This window comes from Rhinatrema bivittatum, chromosome 2, assembly GCF_901001135.1.
Source record: "Rhinatrema bivittatum chromosome 2, aRhiBiv1.1, whole genome shotgun sequence".
NCBI lineage: Eukaryota > Metazoa > Chordata > Amphibia > Gymnophiona > Rhinatrematidae > Rhinatrema > Rhinatrema bivittatum.
This window is the reverse complement of record NC_042616.1, coordinates 157,860,422-157,880,637: the sequence shown is the minus strand read 5'-3', so window position 1 is coordinate 157,880,637 and position 20,216 is coordinate 157,860,422. Positions and strand designations below refer to the sequence as shown.

Here is a 20,216-nt window from a genome sequence, read left to right as displayed (position 1 = left end):
TGTGTGGCCTTTGGGCCTTCTGCCTTGTCTTGCCTTGCTGCATGTATGTGGCCTTCGGGCCTTCTGCCTTGTCTTGCCTTGCTGTGGGTGTGTGGCCTTCGGGTCTCCTGCCTTGCTGTGTGTGTGTGGCCTTGCTGTGTGTGTGTGGCCTTCGGGTCTCCTGCCTTGCTGTGTGTGTGTGTGGGGGGGGGGGGGGTCTTGCTGAGTGTGTGTGGCCTTCGGGCCTTCTGCCTTGCCTTGCCTTACTGTGGGTGTGTGGCCTTCAGGTCTCCTGCCTTGCTGTGTGTGTGTGGCCTTGCTGTGTGTGTGTGGCCTTGCTGTGTGTGTGTGGCCTTCAGGTCTCCTGCCTTGCTGTGGATGTGTGGCCTTCGGGCCCTCTGCCCTGCCTAGCCATGCTGTGTGTGTGTGGCCTTCGGGCCTTCTGCCTTGCCTTGCCTTACTGTGTGTGTGTGGCTTTTGGGTCTCCTGCCTTGCTGTGTGTGTGTGGTCTTGCTGTGTGTGTGTGGCCTTCGGGTCTCCTGCCTTGCTGTGGGTGTGTGGCCTTCGGGCCCTCTGCCCTGCCTAGCCATGCTGTGTGTGTGTGTGGCCTTCGGGCCTTCTGCCTTGCCTTGCCTTGCCTTACTGTGTGTGTGTGGCCTTTGGGTCTCCTGCCTTGCTGTGTGTGTGTGTGGCCTTCAGGCCTTCTGCCTTGCCTTGCCTTGCTGTGTGTGTGTGGTCTTCGGGTCTTCTGCCTTGCCTTGCCTTGCTGTGTGTGTGTGGCCTTCGGGTCTCCTGCCTTGCTGTGTGTGCATGGCCTTCGGGCCCTCTGCTTTGCCATGTGTGTATGGTCTTCAGGCCCTCCTCCTTGTCATGTGTGTGCGTGGCCTTCGGGCTCTCTGTCTTGCTATAAGGTTCTTGTGACCCTGCCTGGACTTTGACTCTGTTACCTGCCGCCTGCCTTGACCCTGCCTGGACTTTGACTCTGTTGCCTGCTGCCTGCCTTGACCCTGCCTGGACTTTGACTTTGTTTGCCAGCCAGTACTCTGCTCCACTTATCACAGCCATCACCCAGTTCCATACTCTCCTGCCTGCATCGCATTCCTTCCCAGCCATCATCAGAGACTTTCCAGCAATCCCTGTCTCTCTCCACCTGGAGTCACTCCTGAAGGTGGTGTTCACTACACCGGATCACTGCCCAAACGCAACACTTAGTTTCTACAAAGTGTAGGTTGCAGCTCTCTCTGCTACAGAAGCTGTTGAAAGACCCTTGTTTTGGTGTACAGTTTTGTCTTGTTTTTTGAGAAACGTCAAACATAGTAGTCTTTTGCTGAAGTGTCCTGTTCCTTTTGGAACCTGTACTCAGGTTATACTTCTGGAGAGAAAGTTCCTATTTGGTTACAAAGGATATGCTTGAAATTTGAATGGTTTCTTCCTTTCTGCCAAAGATGGTTATAGCCTTTCATTTGTTTATCTTTGAATATCTTTGAGATATCTCAAGGTGTTCTATTGTCTTTTGGAGGTCCATTATTTTTTTTTATTTTATATGATGGAGTGCAGAACAGTGAACCAGCACCTACAGCTACAGTAGCACATTCAATTACAGAGGTTATTACGACTGCCTATATGGTTCCTGATAGTTGCTTACCTAAAAATGTGAGCGTGCATACCACATGAGCTCAGGTTACTTCTTGGGCAGGACTTGGGTTGATGAATTGGAGAATTGTAGATGGTACCTTTGTCTTCCTGGCATTTATTTGCTAAGCATGATCACTTAGATGTCAGCATCAGGGAGGAAGATTCCTTTACCTGTGAGGTGTTGGGAACAGATTTGTCAGTATTCCACCCTATTCAGGAGAAGCTTGGGTACATCCCATTCCATTGGACTGGTCTGACGATGAAGAGGAAGGTGAAATTAGTTCTTACCTGATAATTTCCTTTCTTTGAGTCCAGTCAGACCCATCCAGGACCCTCCCTGTGCTACCAATCTGTCAGGTGCAATCTGGAATGTTAGTACAGAATTGCAACTGTCTGCTTCTGTTGCATTCGTGCCTATTCTCGCCCTCGCTCCACCCTCTCTACCTTTGTAGCGACTCCCTTTGACTCAGACGGACAGTTGCAGCCGCGGCTTCTCCCTGCCTCTTGGTCCTGGTATCTCCGGGCTGGCTTGACGCTACGGATCTGCCATGTTCCTGATGACGTAAGGGCGTGCACATGCATGCGCTCCAGACGTTGTACCAGCAAGGGCGTGAACCTCGGGGGCATCCCCCCATAATGATGTCATCCATTTTCAATTTAAAAGGTCTTTGTTTGCTAACTACAAGCGAGTTAGCAAGGAACTCCAACGCGACTTGCTTCGGCAGTCCACGCTACTTGCAACTACGTTCCGAGTCAGCAAGGGGAATTCTTCCCCACTGCTCGGCCTTTTCAAACTTACCATGGGTACCCGCTCCTTGGGGGCTCCGCTCTCTCTATTCTTGTTTTCAGATTGTTGGACAGGATCCGGTACTCACTCCTTGAGGGCCTATGTTCCCGAAGACTCAGAAGACTCCTACTGCCTGGAGGCGATCGCAGACGTGAATACAGTGAGTCCTATTACAGACAGGAACAGGTTCTCACTCCAGGAAGGACATTGTTCCTAATCTCAGGCTCCCTTCAGTCTAAGATGTTATCGCAGGTACGGAGATCGTGAGTTACCATTGCAGATTGCAGATAGGAATCGGTACTCACTCCACGAGGGCCTATGTTCCTAATTCCTTTCTCATACTCTCTTCTTCCTCAGAAGATATCGCATACCTATATTTTATGGATTACTATTACAGATTAACAGATAGGAACCGGTACTCGCTCCACAAGGGCCTATGTTCCTAAATCTCTTCTAGCCTCTCATCTACTCCAGAAGCCATCCCATACACAGTTATTGTGAGTTCTATTTCAGACTGCCTATAGAAACCAGTACTCGCCTGTGGCTCCTGTTTCTGTATACTGAAGACTCTCTGCTGCATAAAGAAGACACTACAGAGATCTACAATTGTGAGTGTATCATCTACCACTGGTTATGCCCAGCATACCCTGTCTACTCACTATCTATAGTCTCTCCTTACAGCTCAGCAACTCAGAGATCGTAGTTCCTGAATCAGATGCCGGGCATATCAACTCACTATTGCCACCTCAGGTGGTTCTACTTCCAGTCTAATAAAGAACTATTTGTGTTTGTCTCAATACTCCAGCCTAGCCGGTGGTCCCTCTCAAGATCTCCACTTGAGGGCTCTGTCATCTGCCATTGGCCCAGGGATTCACTATTCTACTGTTACTTCCTACACTATTAGAGTGGTATTATCATCTGCCACTCTGTGGGAGCCAACCCACATCAGACCATTACTTCTCTCTCTGCGGAAGCTGATCCATATCAGATAGCTATCTCTCCGTGGGAATCATACAGGTTGCTGGTTCATCTTTCTAAAGGAACAAAGCATAACAGTTGCTACTCCTTCCCTCTGGAAGAGCAGAGCACTAACAGATTGCTACTCCTTAGCAAGATCCGTAACAGAGTGCTAACTCCGCTTCCCCTGGCGGGGTAATCGCTAAAAGATTGTTAACTCCTCCTTCAACGGGAGTATCCAGCAGCCGGATTCATAACAGATTGCTAAACTCCTCCCCTCTGGGGGAGCAGATCTATAACAGATTGCTAACTCCTCCCCTCTGGGGACCAGGTCTATAACAGCTTCTGTGCAGGTGAGTAAATTCACATCTACCTTATAAATGGGCTCTGACCAACGGCCCGCAAATGCGCAGTAGAGAGCAGCTCTACCGCGCATGCGCGGGCGAGCACGTCGGTCAGAGCCGAGCGTGCCCAAAAAAAAAAATGGCACTGGGGCCGCAGGAGCGGCGGCGGTGAGAAGCAGGAGCGGCGGCGAGAAGCAGGAGTGGGAGGAGCAGTAGCGGCAGCAGCGATGACGAGCAGTAGCGGCGCTGCACGCGCGCACGCAAGGGACACCCCCCCCCCGGAGATCTTCCGTCTGCTGGTTGTGGATGATCTGAAAGGGGAGGGGATTGAGAGAGGAGGAGAGAGTGAGGGGAGGAGAGAGTGAGGGGAAGGGGGAGGGGGGAGGAGAGAGTGAGGGGGGAGAGGGAGGAAGGGGGGAAGGAAGGGGAGAGGGGGGAGAGGGGGGTAGAGGGAGGAGGGGGAGAGGGGGAGGGAGGAAGAGGAGAGGGGGGAGGGAGGAAGAGGGGAGGGGGAGAGGGAGGAAGAGGGGGGAGGAAGAGGGAGGAAGAGGGGAGGGGGGGAGGAGGCGAGGGAGAGGGAGGGAGAATAGAGGGGGAGGGAGGGAGACTAGAGGGAGGAGGGAGAATAGAGGGGGAGGGAGTGGGAAGGAAATGGACCGAAATTTTTTTTTTAAATGTAGCCCCTTGTTACGGGCTTAACGGCTAGTTTGTTATAAAACTCTGCTTCTTTTGCTTTCTTGTTCTTTCTGATAGTCGCTGATAGTTGAAAAAAAAAGACAAGAAAAGGAGAATTGAGAATGTTGTTTGATTTCTAATTTTATGGGAACTACATCTTGTAATTTCTGTATCTGCATTATTAATGCTCCCCAATAGCTGTGCCAAAGAAGATCTGTGTGCTTTCTGTATAAAACAGAGGAGTGGTACCAAGTAGAGATGTGAATCGGAACCGGAATTGGTTCCGATTCCGGGTTCAGGGAGTATCGTGAAATTTTTTTCGTGTGGTCTGAGTTTTTTTTTTTTATCGGCTGCGCCCGAGCCGATAAACAAAAAATCCACCCTGACCCTTTAAAACACATCCTTTAGCTTCCCCCACCCTCCTGACCCCCCCCCCCCCAAAACTTTTTAAAAATACCTGGTGGTCCAGTGGGGTCCCAGGAGCAATCTCCCGCTCTCGGGCCATTGGATGCCACTAATCAAAATGCCCTTACCATGTGACAGGGTATCCGTGCCATTGGCCGGCCCCTGTCACATGGTAGGAGTAATGGATGGGGGGGGTCTGGAGGGTGGGGGAATCTAAAGGATGTGTTTTAAAGGGTCGGCGTGGGTTTAGGGGGGGGGGGTTTGTGTGCTATTTTTCCCACCCTCTCCCAAAACGATGAGAACCCCACGAACAATTTTGTGGGGGTTTTCCTGTCGGTTTCGGGGAGCCCCCGATTTCTAACGAGTTTAAAAATATCGTAGATATTTTAAATCATCAGAAAAACGATTCACATCCCTAGTACCAAGGGCTCTAACTTTCAAAAGTTGAAGAATGCAGTGCATGTTACAAAGAGAAGAGGCCCCAATTGATAAACATTTTCTTCCCATTCTGTGCCTATGGGTACAAAACTCATGATGAATTGTATCACCATACCATGAAGAGCAAGACAATAAAACAACCTTTTATTGTAGCAAACACAAATATTTAAAATAGTGTGAATTCTTATCATATTAGGAGAAAGTAGAAAAGAAAACTTGATGTAAGAGAGTATGAGAGCTACAAACATGAGTAGTTACCACATTCAGATGAAATCAATGCTAAATGGAACAAAGGAGTCATACAATGAAGTTACTGGGTAATACATTTAAGACAAATATTTTATTTTATTCAGCATATAATTAAACTCTGGAATTTGTTGCCAAAGACTGTGATAAAAGATGTTAGCGTAGCTGGGTTTAAAAAGGTTCCTGGAAGAAAAGTCTATAAACAATTATTTAGGTGGACTTGGGGAAATCCACTGCTTATCCCTGAGAAAAGCATCATGGAATAAATTGACCTTGTGGGTTCCTGCCAGGTACTTGTGCCCGGGATGGGCCACTTTTGGAAACAGTGTACTGGGCTTGATCAACATTTGGTCTGACCCAGTATGGCAAATCTTATGTTCCTTATATTTATTAAAACATCAATATAGAAGCATTGAATGCTTCTATATTGATATAGAAGCATTCAATGCTTCTATATTGATATAGAAGCATTGAAATATCTGAAATAATTTAATAAATTATTTGGGATAAAAAGGATAATTTTAAAAGGAAATTGTAAATGTAACATACTATCATAGCAGTTTTCAAAAACCCATTTACCTGCGTTTAGTGTACTTTTGCTGGTAAAATCTGTTGACAATTCAATAGCATATATTATAGCAATAAAAATTTCTACGAAATATGCTATTGAATTGTCAATAGGATTTACCCACAATAAGTGAACTTAATGCGGGTAAATGGGATTTAGAAAACTGCTATGATAGTATGTTACATTTACATTTACAAAGTCCTTTGAAAATTAACTCCAAAGTGTATAATCAGTTTCAGAGTATATCTCGTGTAGATAATTGTTTTAATCAGTATATACATGTGTTTTCTTGCTTGAGTTATTTAAAATGGTCTCAGTTTCTTACAAGCTGATGCAATATTGGCGTGCAGAAAATGATTGCTAATGATTGAGCGGCCGCTCTCCTAATGCACACAGATCAACCTCTCCAGGGCACCCAATTTAATATTTAAATCAGCTGCCACGGTAAAAAGGAGGTACTAGGGGAAAATATATTCCCTTAGCGCCTCCTCTGCAGCGGGCTCCCAGGAGAGGTGGTTGTCAGCAGGTTAGGAAAATGGACGCTCAATTTTACGAGCGTCTGTTTTCCTAACCCATGCACAGCCACAGGTTAGGAAATTGGACACACGTTAATTGATCATCCCATTTCCTAACCTGACCATGGCACACTTTTATTTATTTATTTATTTTAAAATGTTCTCCTCCTTTTTGTTCCTCGGACTTAATATCGCCACGATATTAAGTCAGAGGAAGTATAGAAAAGCAGTATTTTCTGCTTTTCTGTACACTTCTTGGGCTGCTCAGAAATTAACGCCTGCTCCAGGGCAGGCGTAAATTTTGGAGAGTAAAATTGTGCGAATCAGGCGCAAATCTCTTTTTTGCTTTGGGAGAATAGCTAATAGCCTCATCAACATGAATTTGCATGTGATGAGCGCTATTAGCTGCACGTGGGGTTGGATGCGTGTTTTGGATGCACTAATCCACTTATAGCATATGGGGTTGTGGACCCGCATCCAACATGCGTGTCCAACCCCGAGTTAATCAGTGTGCTCGGCTGAGCACACTGTATTGCATTGGCCTGTTTGTGCTCTATTGCCTCATTCTGTCCCCTTAAAATGAAAATGGGAGATTTTGCCAGTATAAATATGTAGCAGCATATATTATTGGATCCTTTTTTTCATTTGCTTCCTTATTGTCTTGCAGTTATTATCTTCCAAGCAAGTTCTCCAAGTGTAGCATTGAGGAGTATCATGAATTTTTAAACAATGGAGGTGGAGCTTGTCTTTTCAATAAACCATCAAAGGTAATTAACCACTGGTTTATTAAAAATTGGAACATGGACCAAGATAAGTGGATAGCTTGCTGGAGTACCTTTGAGCTGTGAGGTCCCAGGTTCTAGATGAGCTGCTCCTGACAGTCATAACATTGTTCTGTCTCTTTATAACAGTAGAAGGAACATGTAGTAAACTCTGCCATTTTATGCATACTAATGCAATTTACATATGTTATTTTTCTATGAATGAAAATGAGCCAGGTAGAAAAATAGCATGCAAAATTTAGCAATGTATTTAGATACTTTTTTTTTTTAATTAGTTCCACAAAGGCAATTTCGTGCATAGTTTAGTTACATGGTAGTAGCAAATGAGCTAATTTGTGGAAGAGAAAAAGCTATCTTTAACTAGTGATTTAAATACAATTTCAGATGCAGAAAACTATGACAGTAACTTTAAGACCGGTGCCCAGGCACACATGTATGCGCATATGCTGGCTTGCGTCCAGAGACGTGGCCATTTTATTACATACGTGCGTATATGCTCGCATGGTATAAAATAGGCTGAATGTGTGTACCTGTGTGCACAATTTTATATGGACGCGTGCATGTGTGCACAAATTCTGCCTCTACCATATAACTGGGGGGACTTTAATAGAAACGTGCACCAACATAATAACCAGTTTAAACCACTTCGTTTTCAGTTCACCCAGGTATGAGGTAGGACCCCCCCCTCTATTTAAATAGCTTTCCTTTTCTCATCTTAACCCCGACTCTTAAAACCCTGCTGACATGCCTATATTTTTTGTTTTAGGACTTACACGCCATCCATAGCAGAAGTAAAGTTACGTGGTAGGGGACCCTGGCGCACGCTTGTGTGCGTAAGTTTTTATGCGCTGGTTTCATTCATAAATCCAGGAACCCCCACACCCTGCCCAGACCACACTCATGCCTCACCCCTTTTTTGGACTTTTCATTTGTGTGCACACTGGGAGATATGCACATACACGGGTGGCTTTAAAATCCGCTCGGCGTTTGCTGGCCCGACATATTCGTGTACTTGACACATGCCAGGCTTTTAAAATTCATCTTAATGCTTGAAACTTTATTCTCTGTGAAGATGAAAAAAATTGCAAAAGGTGTTTTGTGTGCTAAAATGTCAAATAGTGCATGTTATCACAAATGTCCTATATTATTTTGGATTTTAACATGCAAAGCGTCATTTCCAAAGTTTTCTCTGTTTTAATACATTGTACTCTAAGGAAGAGTTTTAGGTTAATTGCTAATAGAATTGCTGTTGTATATTCTGCAACAAGTTTATTACTTGCAAACCCACAAAATATTCTTCATCAGGTTTGTCCAAAACAATCTGCATTTTCCTACTCCCTATGAATATATGTGTATTTGTGTGTGGGGGTGTATTTATTTATTTATTTATTTGTTCATTTTTATATACCGACATTCATCAAAGATATCACATCGGTTTACAGTATAACAGTAACTTGCGCAAATGATGCATTTGACATAGAACAGGCAAGGGTAAATAAACATCATAACTACATCAGGGTGTGAAGTGAACTATATACATTGAACTGTGACATTATATACATTACAGATACTATACAGATTGCAGTGGGGACTAATAAGAAAGTATATCATTATTGCATTATATCATTATTATCATATATATATATATATATATATATATACAGATACATATGCATACATACATACACAGATTTTAGATATATACATGCATAAATATATATCTATCTGCTTGTATGTATGTACATAAATATATATTTATACAAACACATATATACATGGAGAGAGAGAAAGAGGGAGATGTATTTGTATAAGCTACATATACAGTATTAGAACAAAGGTATTTTAACCGAAAATTCTATCATAAATATAATAATGTCCTTTATATTCAGATAACATATATATTAGGGATGTGAATCGTTTTTATAACAAATTGAAATATCGTACGATATTTCTAAATTCATTATATATTGAGTAAAAAATGAAACGATCACTTCCCCCCCCTGAATTTTTTTAAAAATCGTTTTTTGGGTTAGTGCGCGCTAACTCATGTTAGCGCGCACTAACAAAAACTGTTTATTTTTGTTATTTTTTGCTAGTGCATTAATCACGGGAAAAAAACGGGGATCCACGGGAAAACGAGATTTTACCGTGGCCAGATGAACCCGAAAGTGGGAACGATCGGGCACCCGATTCACATCCCTAATATATATTTATTCTGCTTTAAAGATGACATCATTCCATTAAATTCCAGAGTTTTTCTAGTTCCACAGTTTCTGTGCTACCACACCAACTAATGGAATCCAGACTGTGGTGGAAAGTTCTGACAATTGAGTCTTCCAGCTAATCCATAGTTCTTCCATGTGTTCCCTCATGTATTTTGTTTACTTATTTTCCATCTAATTGATGATTTTATCCATGAGCATTTGGAAAAGCACATTAAAAAAATATATATGTAGTCGTAAAAGCTTATGTAAACCATTTTTAGATAATTCTTATGGTGATCTAATAAATGGCATAGAAACATAGAAAAGGACCAAATGGTCCATCCAGTCTGCCAGCGCCATATAAGTAACCCCCATACTTAGTTTCTGTTCATTACCGGAGCGCTGCCATACTCCGGGATTTCAAAGGATCGGGCAGAAGGCCTGCCCTTCTGTAATAACTCACAACTTCTTATCTTAATGAATAATATTTATTACTAAAATGCAAGAAATGAATATATAATTAATTTGTCTTAGAAGCATAGTGCATCTAACAGCAAAGTACCTAACCTAACCTGTCCTGCTTTCTCTTTTCTCCACCTTTTCTGTTTTCAAGTTACACATTACATTCTTATATACAGATTTTGCTAACGGTGTCTGTTTTTTGTTTTGGGATGACTTCCTTATTTGGACTAAACCTTTTACCTAAACTAATGATCTAAAAGTACCGTTATCTTGGTACACTAGGCCTTGAGCTGGCTCCACACAAACTGCTTGCGTCTCTCATGCAAAGCCTGTTAAAAACAAATACACATTCCTTCTCTTGTGCAAACAGTCAAAGTCAGGGCCCTTGTTGATTGCTATCTGAGTCCAATTCCCTGTTACTTCTTGCCGTTGAAGCAGAGAACAATGCTGGAGTTGCAACACAAGAATAAGGCTTATTGGTTAAGAGTAGTAACAGCCGCATCAGCAAGTTACCCCCATGCTTGATTCCCAGACCGTAAAATTCAATGTCCTTGATGGTTGCTGTCTGAACTAATTCCCCTTTTCCCCTTTTCCTCTTTTCCCCCTGCAGTTAAAGCAGAGAGCAATATCGGAGTTCAACAGTATGAAGGTTTATTGGTTAAGGGTAGTAACCGCCACTCCAGCAAATTACCCCCATGTGCTTTTTTCCTCATTTCCATCCTCTAGCCTTTAGGGATCCACAGTGTTTATCCCATGCCCCTTTGAAATCTTTCATTGTTTTTGTCTTCACCACCGACTTCCGAAGGGCATTCCAGGCATCCACCACTCTCTCCATGAAGAAATATTTCCTGATGTTGGTTCTGAGTTGTTCTCCCTGGAGTTTCATTTCGTGACCCCTAGTTCTACTGATTTCCTTCCAACGGAGGAAGTTTGTTGAATGTGCATCATTAAAACCTTTCAGGTATCTGAAGGTCTGTATCATATCACCCCTGCACCTCCTCTCCTCCAGGGTATACATATTTAGGTCCTTCAACTTCTCCTCATAAGTCATTTGATGGAGACCCCCCACCATTTTTGTCGCCCTTCTCTGGACCGCCTCCATCCTGTCTCTGTCCCTTTTGAGATGCGATCTCCAGAACTGAACACAGTACTCTAAAGTGAGGCCTCATCAAGGACCTGTACAAGGGGATTATCACGTCCTTTTTCTTACTAGTTATTCCTCTCTCTATGCAGCCCACATTCTTCTGGCTTTAGCTATTGCCTTGTGAAATTGCTTCACTGTCTTTAGATCGCTAGACACTATCACACCAAATTCTCTTGCTCCGTGCTTGCAGGTCATCAAACAATACAATTTTCACTAGGTTCAATACAGCTACCAAATGCTCCATTCAGCTCAGAATTTCTTTCAATCACTATCATAACTTATAGATAACCAATGTGTGTGACACAGAAGAGGGATGGTACATTGAATGCTTGGAATGACATGATATGGCAAGATCAGGAGCAAAGGAGTTCCACAGGGATCAGCCCTATCTGCGACTCTTTTTAACATATACATGCTGCCATTATGCCACTTACTTGCAGGACTAGGAATTATACACTACATTTACGCCGACGACATCCAACTAATTCTACCCATAGAGGACACTTTAGAGAAAACATTAAACCTAGCCAACATGTACCTAAGCATTATAAAACAACTACTGAGACAAATGGAACTTGTAATTAATATTGATAAAACAGAATTTCTACACTTAGAACGAAAAAATTCTGAAATCAGTCAAACCTCAATAATACTCAAAGACAACCAGAAAATTGAACTAACTGGAAAAGTACGTAACCTGGGAATAATTATAGACCCTGAAATCAATCTGAAACAACACATATCACTAAAAGTAAAGGAAGGTTATGCAAAGCTCATGGTACTCAGAAAACTTAAACCACTACTAACTCAAAATGACTTCTGAACAATACTACAGGCACTAATTTTCTCCAGTACTATCGTGATGATATCACGTGATTATACATGATATTTAGCATGTCCCTACCCTGGTACACTCCCCTATTACAATTACCTTCTTTCTATGCGATTTGTTTGCATGAATAATGCAAATGCATGCAAAGAAGGTCATTACTAGGCAATTTGATACAAATATTTTATCACGGGTGACCAAGAAAGTGATCAACAGGAATAAAATAACTCCTCTTTGAAATGCATTAAATATGAGGAGGGAGCCCTGGGACCCTTTCCGTGAAAATACATCACAACTTAGTGGCTGTAGGCTTAGGTTTGTCTTAGCCTCTTTTCTTTGTACCATGCCAAGCTTCAAAAGATTTCCCTTGCATAATGCAAAAATGTCCCTCATGGACTGCCATGACTGCTTTGTAAGATGTTTGGGCCTTTCTAATGATATACTAAATTTGTGCTGCCTGTACAAATATGTCTCCAAGGGTGGGAAGATATAAAATCCATACAATGAAGAAATTTCTGGAGTCGCCTCAGACTTCAGGAAATAAGAGGAAAGCATTGAAAGCTTAAGAGCATAAGAACATAAAATATGCCATACTGGGTCAGACCAAGGTCCATCAAGCCCAGTATCCTGTTTCCAAAAGTGGCCAATCCAAGTCACAGGTACCTGGCAAGTACCCAAACAATAACTAAATCTCAAGCTGCTTTTGCTTATTAATTAATAGCAATTTGTGAATTTTTCCTCTCGGAACTTATCCAAACCTTTTTTAAATCCAGTTACACTAACTACTGGCAATGAATTCCAGAGCTTAACTATGTGCTGAGTGAAAAAGAATTCTCTTCAATTTGTTTTAAATGAGCTACTTGCTAACTTCATGGAGTGTCCCCTAGTCTTTCTATAACATTGGCATCTTGCACCGCCGTGTTCTCCCCCCCCCCCCCCCCCCCCCCCACTTTGCGTTAGGACCCTACATTAACCACACATACTCCAAAATTGGGTGAAAACAGGCCGCAGCTTGTATTAATTATTAACATAAAACCAAACTTTCGGTACCCGAGTATTAGTGCGTCCCTCAAATATTACCATACCGGGCTTCGTACCGGCGTCCGCCATTATAGCCAGTCCGCCACCACAATCTGACCGCCCCCCGCCATGTCCAAGCCATGGGGCCATCCCCCGGGCAGCCCACGCCCACCTCTACGCACTTCTCCTTCACCTATGACCACGGCTTGTCCACCGTGCCCTCCGGGCCCCTCCTGGCCCACTAACTCGGGTACCCCCCGCCACCAGACCGGGATAGTGTTACACTTGTCCCGGGCCCCCACAACATCACTACTGCGGCCCAACCTCGGTCAACACGCGCTCCAGCGCCTCCTGTATCGCGTTATTAAACAGGTCGTACCCGACATCTGATAGGTGTACGAGGTCCGGCCTATACAGGCCTAAACAGGGCTCATCTGCCCATTCGTGCCGTATCGTCGCTATGGCAGTTGTCCTAGCCCACACCTCTATCTGCCTGTTCACCTTCTTCCGCCCTCTAGACCATAATTTGTCACCCTGCCATTTTAGCCTGGGTATGATTTCTGACCATATTATGGTTGCGCCCAGTGCCAATTCTTTGATCCCCTCCAGATCCCTTTTATACTGTCGATTAGCTGCTTAGCTGTCTTCCCTCCCAGGTCGTTGCCCCCTAAATGTATCACTATGGCATCCGGCTTCTGGCGGGTACGCATACTGTTTTGCACCTCCGGGATCAGTTGTTCCCATCTCATTCCACGGATTCCCATCCATGCCAAGAAGATTCCCCTTGGGGCCAAACCCAAGTGTGATCCGTATGTTCTCTCCCGAGCCCTCCTGGCCGCCCAATGTACGAATGAATGGCCCAACACCCATACTATCTTCCTTCGTGGGGACGAACCTGCATGTGAAATATGAATTGCATGGTTAGTGACCCGTTTGTACAGCCCCCGGCCTTACGTACCTATTGGCCGCCGCCGATTGCCACCTGCCAATCTTTCGTATGACCTCCATCGGTAAACCCGCCTGTGCTGCGCTCGTTGCCGCCCCGATCCTAAATGAATGGGTACCGTACTCCCCCGGGTTCAACCCTATGCTGTCCAGTGCCATGCGGAGCACTGCCGCAAACTGAAATTTGGTCAACGGTATCCCGTCCTCGTGAATTAATAAATGGGCGCCACCCTTTGGTCTAATTTGCAGGAAATTTTTTACATTCTTTACTGGGCATGTCACCTGTGATGTCACCTGTGCCAACCTTATTTCCACTCCCTTTGCTCTCTGATCGGTCTTTGACTTGTGTATCTTTATTCTAATTGCCTGTTCCTTCACAACTATGTAACGGAATAGTATGCCGTCAGTTCCCTCGTCCTTTTTGGATGCTGCCACCAATTCGCTAACTCTTAGTGCCGCGAAAAAGGCCACGCAGAAAGCAGCCCTAAACAACGCAACTTTGAATTTATCTGAACACACTTGGGCGGCTGCGTACCATAGACGTACCAATATTTCGTGGGTTATCGGCCGCCTCTTGTCCCCTCTCCAAACCACCATCCTGGCCCAGCCTGCTAGCAACTTTTTGACCATGAAGTTATCCATTGGGTCGCCTAGGCCTTGCGCTTTCGCGAAGAAAGCGAAACCCGCCAGTTGGTTTACTGTCTATCCCCTGGATAAGCCTTCCTCCTTTGCCCATGCCACGAACCGTTCTATGTGCCTACCCTCTGTCCTTCCCCCTTTCCATCCCTGGCCCCGTAAGAATGCCTGTACTCTGGTAAATCCCGTGCAGTAGGCTTTCCATGTCGCCGGAGCAACGGATGCCTTCAGCAGCCCCCATTCTGTTACATTCCAATCAGCCATAGCCGGTTCGGTATGGTGGCTCCTTTCTTGTCTGCCTCTGGCACCTGTTGATGAAAGAGATCCCACTTAGCTCGGGATAGCGCGTCCGCCACCTGGTTATGAATGCCTGGCATGTGTTTGGCTCGTATCGTCATGTTGAGTCGCAAACCCTGCAATACCACCTCCCTTAGCAATTCCGCCACCTTAGAACAGTGCGCCGCTTGCCTGTTAATAACTGTCACAACCGCCAAATTGTCTGACCAGAATACTATCTTCTTGTTGCGCAACTTGTGCGCCCAAACTGTAATGGCCACCAATATCGGGAAGAGCTCGAGGAATGTGATGTTCTTCACCAACCCGTTCTTTATCCATTCTGCCGGCCATGGTGCTGCGCACCATGCGCCCTGGCAGTAAGCCCCGAAGCCCCATCCTCCTGACGCGTCTGTATGTATGTCCAGATCTTGATTGGACACTGCGTCTTCCTGCCACATTGAAACCCCATTAAATGTATCGAGGAATTCCAGCCACATTACCATATCTCTCTTTATTGGGCGTGTGATTCTAATGTGGGTGCCGTGGGTTTTTGACTCCCTTGGTCACATCGGCCAAACGCCTCAGGAATGCCCTCCCTATTGGAATCACCCGGCATACGAAGTTCAAACTTCCTATTATGGACTGAATGGCCACCAACGTTAGTTTATTGCACGACAATGCCCGCCTAAGCATGCTACGCAACTTGTGCAACTTCTCCGGAGGCAGCCGTGACGTCATGGCGCGCGTGTCTAATTCGATCCCTAAAAACGATAATGTGGTCGCTGGGCCCTCCGTTTTCTCCTCAGCCAACGGAACCCCGAACTCTCTAGCCATCTCCTGAAATGCCGACAGCGTTTTAGCACATGTGCTGGCCCCACAAATAAAAAATCGTCTAGGTAATGCGCCACATTCGTATTCCCTGCCCTCTGTTGCAACGCCCAATGTAAAAAGGTACTAAACATTTCAAAGTATGCACAAGAAACGGAGCACCCCATCGGCATGCATTTGTCAAAATAGTAGGACCCACGAAAGTGAAAACCTAAAATGGGAAAATTGTCGGGGTGTACTGGGAGCAGTTTAAAGGCCGATTTGATGTCAGCCTTTGCCATCAGCGCGCCTTCCCCGCAACGCCTCACCAATGCTACTGCCTGATCTACAGACCGGTTAGCCTGACTTCAGTGCCAGGAAAAATAGTGGAAAGTGTTCTAAACATCAAAATCACAGAACATATAGAAAGACATGGTTTAATGGAACAAAGTCAGCATGGCTTTACCCAGGGCAAGTCTTGCCTCACAAATCTGCTTCACTTTTTTGAAGGAATTAATAAACATGTGGATAAAGGTGAACCGGTAGATATAGTATACTTGGATTTTCAGAAGGCGTTTGACAAAGTTCCTCATGAGAGGCTTCTAGGAAAAGTAAAAAGTCATGGGATAGGTGGCGATGTCCTTTCGTGGATTGCAAACTGGCTAAAAGACAGGAAACAGAGAGTAGGATTAAATGGGCAATTTTCTCAGTGGAAGGGAGTGGACAGTGGAGTGCCTCAGGGATCTGTATTGGGACCCTTACTGTTCAATATATTTATAAATGATCTGGAAAGAAATACGACGAGTGAGATAATCAAATTTGCAGATGACACAAAATTGTGCAGAGTAGTTAAATCACAAGCAGATTGTGATAAATTGCAGGAAGACCTTGTGAGACTGGAAAATTGGGCATCCAAATGGCAGATGAAATTTAATGTGGATAAGTGCAAGGTGATGCATATAGGGAAAAATAACCCATGCTATAATTACACGATGTTGGGTTCCATATTAGGTGCTACAACCCAAGAAAGAGACCTAGGTGTCATAGTGGATAACACATTGAAATCGTCGGCTCAGTGTGCTGCGGCAGTCAAAAAAGCAAACAGAATGTTGGGAATTATTAGAAAAGGAATGATGAATAAAATGGAAAATGTCATAATGCCTCTGTATCGCTCCATGGTGAGACCGCACCTTGAATACTGTGTACAATTCTGGTCGCCGCATCTCAAAAAAGATATAATTGCGATGGAGAAGGTACAGAGAAGGGCTACCAAAATGATAAGGGGAATGGAACAACTCCCCTATGAGGAAAGACTAAAGAGGTTAGGACTTTTCAGCTTGGAGAAGAGACGACTGAGGGGGATATGATAGAGGTGTTTAAAATCATGAGAGGTCTAGAACGGGTAGATGTGAATCGGTTATTTACTCTTTCGGATAGTAGAAGGACTAGGGGACACTCCATGAAGTTAGCATGGGGCACATTTAAAACTAATCGGAGAAAGTTCTTTTTTACTCAACGCACAATTAAACTCTGGAATTTGTTGCCAGAGAATGTGGTTCGTGCAGTTAGTATAGCTGTGTTTAAAAAAGGATTGGATAAGTTCTTGGAGGAGAAGTCCATTACCTGCTATTAAGTTCACTTAGAGAATAGCCACTGCCATTAGCAATGGTTACATGGAATAGACTTAGTTTTTGGGTACTTGCCAGGTTCTTATGGCCTGGATTGGCCACTGTTGGAAACAGGATGCTGGGCTTGATGGACCCTTGGTCTGACCCAGTATGGCATTTTCTTATGTTCTTATGTTCTTATGATCAAAGGAGGCGTATTGCACCGTACACGCCTCCTCTGGCAGACCATCATTCACTGAGCGCCCCGGTGGGTACGATAAGTTCTGTATTAGCCGGAACTCGCCCCTTTCCTTTTTTGGAACTACTGTCAGCGGTGACAACATCATGTCATTAAATGGGGGGTTCTCGAAGGGTCCCGCCATCCTGCCCAATTCGATCTCTCTATCTACCTTCTTCTGCACTATGTCTGCGTGTTTAACAACCGAAGATGAATTTGTGTAACCCGTACCCGTGACCCTGCCCTGAAAAGGTATTCTAAACCCATACTCGAAACCGTCCCTCAAATGTTTGGCCTCCTTTTGCCTAGGGTATATTTCCAGCCATTCGGCAATAACCGATAGCCGTATTGGGGACGGCGCCTTGCCCCCCGTTTTACTGTCTTCCTTTTCCATTACTCCCGGGTAAAGACCCCTGGCCTTTCTTCGTGCATTTTGTGGCCGGGTGTGGGGCCGCGCATACTGCGCATATGTGCTTGAACCGACAATCTTGGAACGTACATCCCGCCTTGTTAAAACGCCAGCATACTTTGTTGTTACCGTTATCCCCCCACTGAGAACTACTCGTACCGGCCTGTCCGCCGGATGACCTCACCGGTTTTCGGACTGCCCCTGACTCCATGACCTTGCTAGTCATCTGGCGTAACCACAATCCCATGTCCTGAGCTGCCCAGGACAGGTTCCTATTATCCTCCATCCTATCCCTGAACTTCTCGTCGTAATTCAGCCAACACCACCCTTGATATTCCTTGTACGCCTCCAAGATAGAGTCGGCATAACTCAGCATGGGGGCATATTGCGAAGGGTCCTCCCTCCCGATGACACTGATCATCCTCAGAAATGCCCTTGTCCAATTGGTAATGTTCCTGGCCACCTTTACCTCTGCCCCTTTCTGCTCTTCCTTCTTCTTTCCCTTCCTTTTCTCAGCTGCCCCTTTCCTTCCCTCTAATATCGTGAATATATCAATATATTCACGCTTTCTGATCTTGCTCCGTAGTGCCTTTGGCACACTTTCCCACAACTCGTCTAGGTTCGGAAGAGCTGCTGCAGCCGCGTTGTTTGCCCCAACTGCAGAGGCCGCGGAGCCGGCTGACTCCGTACTCCCATCCGATTCCCCCCCTAAGGATTCCCCCGTGGAATCGCTTTCGTGTCTCTTTCTTTTACCCCTCTTGCCTTTTGTGTCTCCGGCCGATGCCATCCTTCGTTCCCGGCTTCCAGCCTCCTCCTCACGCACTTCCCGGACGTCCTCCGCTTCGTGCGGTGCCTCGAGTGGCTGTCCAATGACGTTGCCGACCTCGCCGCTGGGTGCCTCCCCCTCCGAGGTCACCCTTGTGTCTCCCCTCGCCTCGGGATCTTTCGCTGCCTCCTCCCTTACAACTGCATCCGATGTCTGTCCTCCCGCGCTGCTTGTCGGTGCTGTGTACCATGGCAGCGGGACCTGCCACCATGGAGGGTACATCGCCGCTTGCCATGCGTTGTGAACGTAGGGGTTTCTCTCCTGCACTCGCTGTGCTGACGATGACGCCTCCGTTCCAGACGACCCCATCGGAGGCCATGCGGGCCAGCTCCAGGGAGGCACGCTGTATTGCCCTGTCCCTGGCTGCGTTCCTGCGGGCCAGCCCCACGGGGGCACGCTGCATTGTCCTGGCTCTGGCTGCGTTCCGGTCGATCCTCCGCTCTTCCCGGTCGTGTCGACTTCCACTGCCAGTGACCATCCCTTCGGGTTCTTCCCCGTCTGCTTCTTGTCTCCCTTGCCGGCCTGAGTTTGCCCCTTTCCTCGTGTCTGAGCGCTGGCCATCCTGGGGCGTTTTCCCTGGTCTGCGCCTCTCTCTCCCGGACGCTCAGGTCTCTTTGGCGTCTCTGGCCTTGGCTCCGCCGTCTTTGGTTGTCAGCTCATCCCCCTTGTCTGCCTCGTCTGCCGGCCTGCTTTTGCTCCTTTACCGGCCATGTTCGCAATGTCACGGGGTAAGGCCTCTCTCCGCCCTCAAGTTCTCGCAAACTCCCAGTTCCGTATCCTCCCGCGGTTCCCTTGCCCGTGGCGGGCCAGCCGGACCCCAATCGGCGGATAAACAAAGTTTGTACTCACAGTTCGGATATAGTAGGTCACCAGCTGCTGAGGCCCTCTAGAATCCTGAAATTGGCCAGGTCCTTGCCTCTGCACGTCCGGTCGCCTCTGGGTGCCTCCTGTAGCTTCCACCAGCTACTGTGCTCTCAGGTCCCCTGATCTCTGCTGTGCTGCCAGATGTAATTATCTGCCAATGGGGAGTCAAACCTGCCACTTGCAAACGCAGGAGTAATCCAAATGTCTGTAAACCGCCTCAGGAGTGCTGCTCCGATTATCTTGCCTGTTCTCCGGACTCAGCCACCACGTGGCCGCTGAATCACGTCTCGGAGCTCCGCTCCTTTTTCAAAAGCAGCTGCGCCTTTAAAAGCCGTTGCAGGTCTCCGGGTCCTGTCCAGGGATGCCCGGAGTGCCTGTCCTGCACTTCTCTCCCGTTTATTTTCTTTTCTTTTCTTTCTTTCTTTATTTTTTTGTTCTCCAACCGCGTGCCGATCGCAGCTGCATGCCGATCGCGGCTGCGTGTCGATCGCGGCTGCGTGTCGATCGCGGCTAAATCCTCGACCCGGCCTCTATATATATACTACTAGTGATAACATTATCCCTCACCTTTCTTCTTGAGATCTTCGATCTCACGCGGGTAAGAGGCTCTCCGGCAGA

The 20,216-nt window shown here is 46.0% G+C and overlaps 1 protein-coding gene across 4 annotated transcripts in view; it reads left to right on the top strand.

Moving 5' to 3' along the window:
- The window catches only part of ADAM22 (ADAM metallopeptidase domain 22), a 730,321-nt gene that overhangs the window by 525,922 nt on the left and 184,183 nt on the right, over nt 1-20,216 (top strand). For all 4 annotated transcript variants that reach the window (XM_029588789.1, XM_029588790.1, XM_029588788.1 and 1 more), the window contains exon 15: nt 7,217-7,316. In XM_029588789.1, the coding sequence (XP_029444649.1) occupies nt 7,217-7,316 (100 nt within the window). The remainder of the gene's footprint in view (nt 1-7,216; nt 7,317-20,216) is intronic.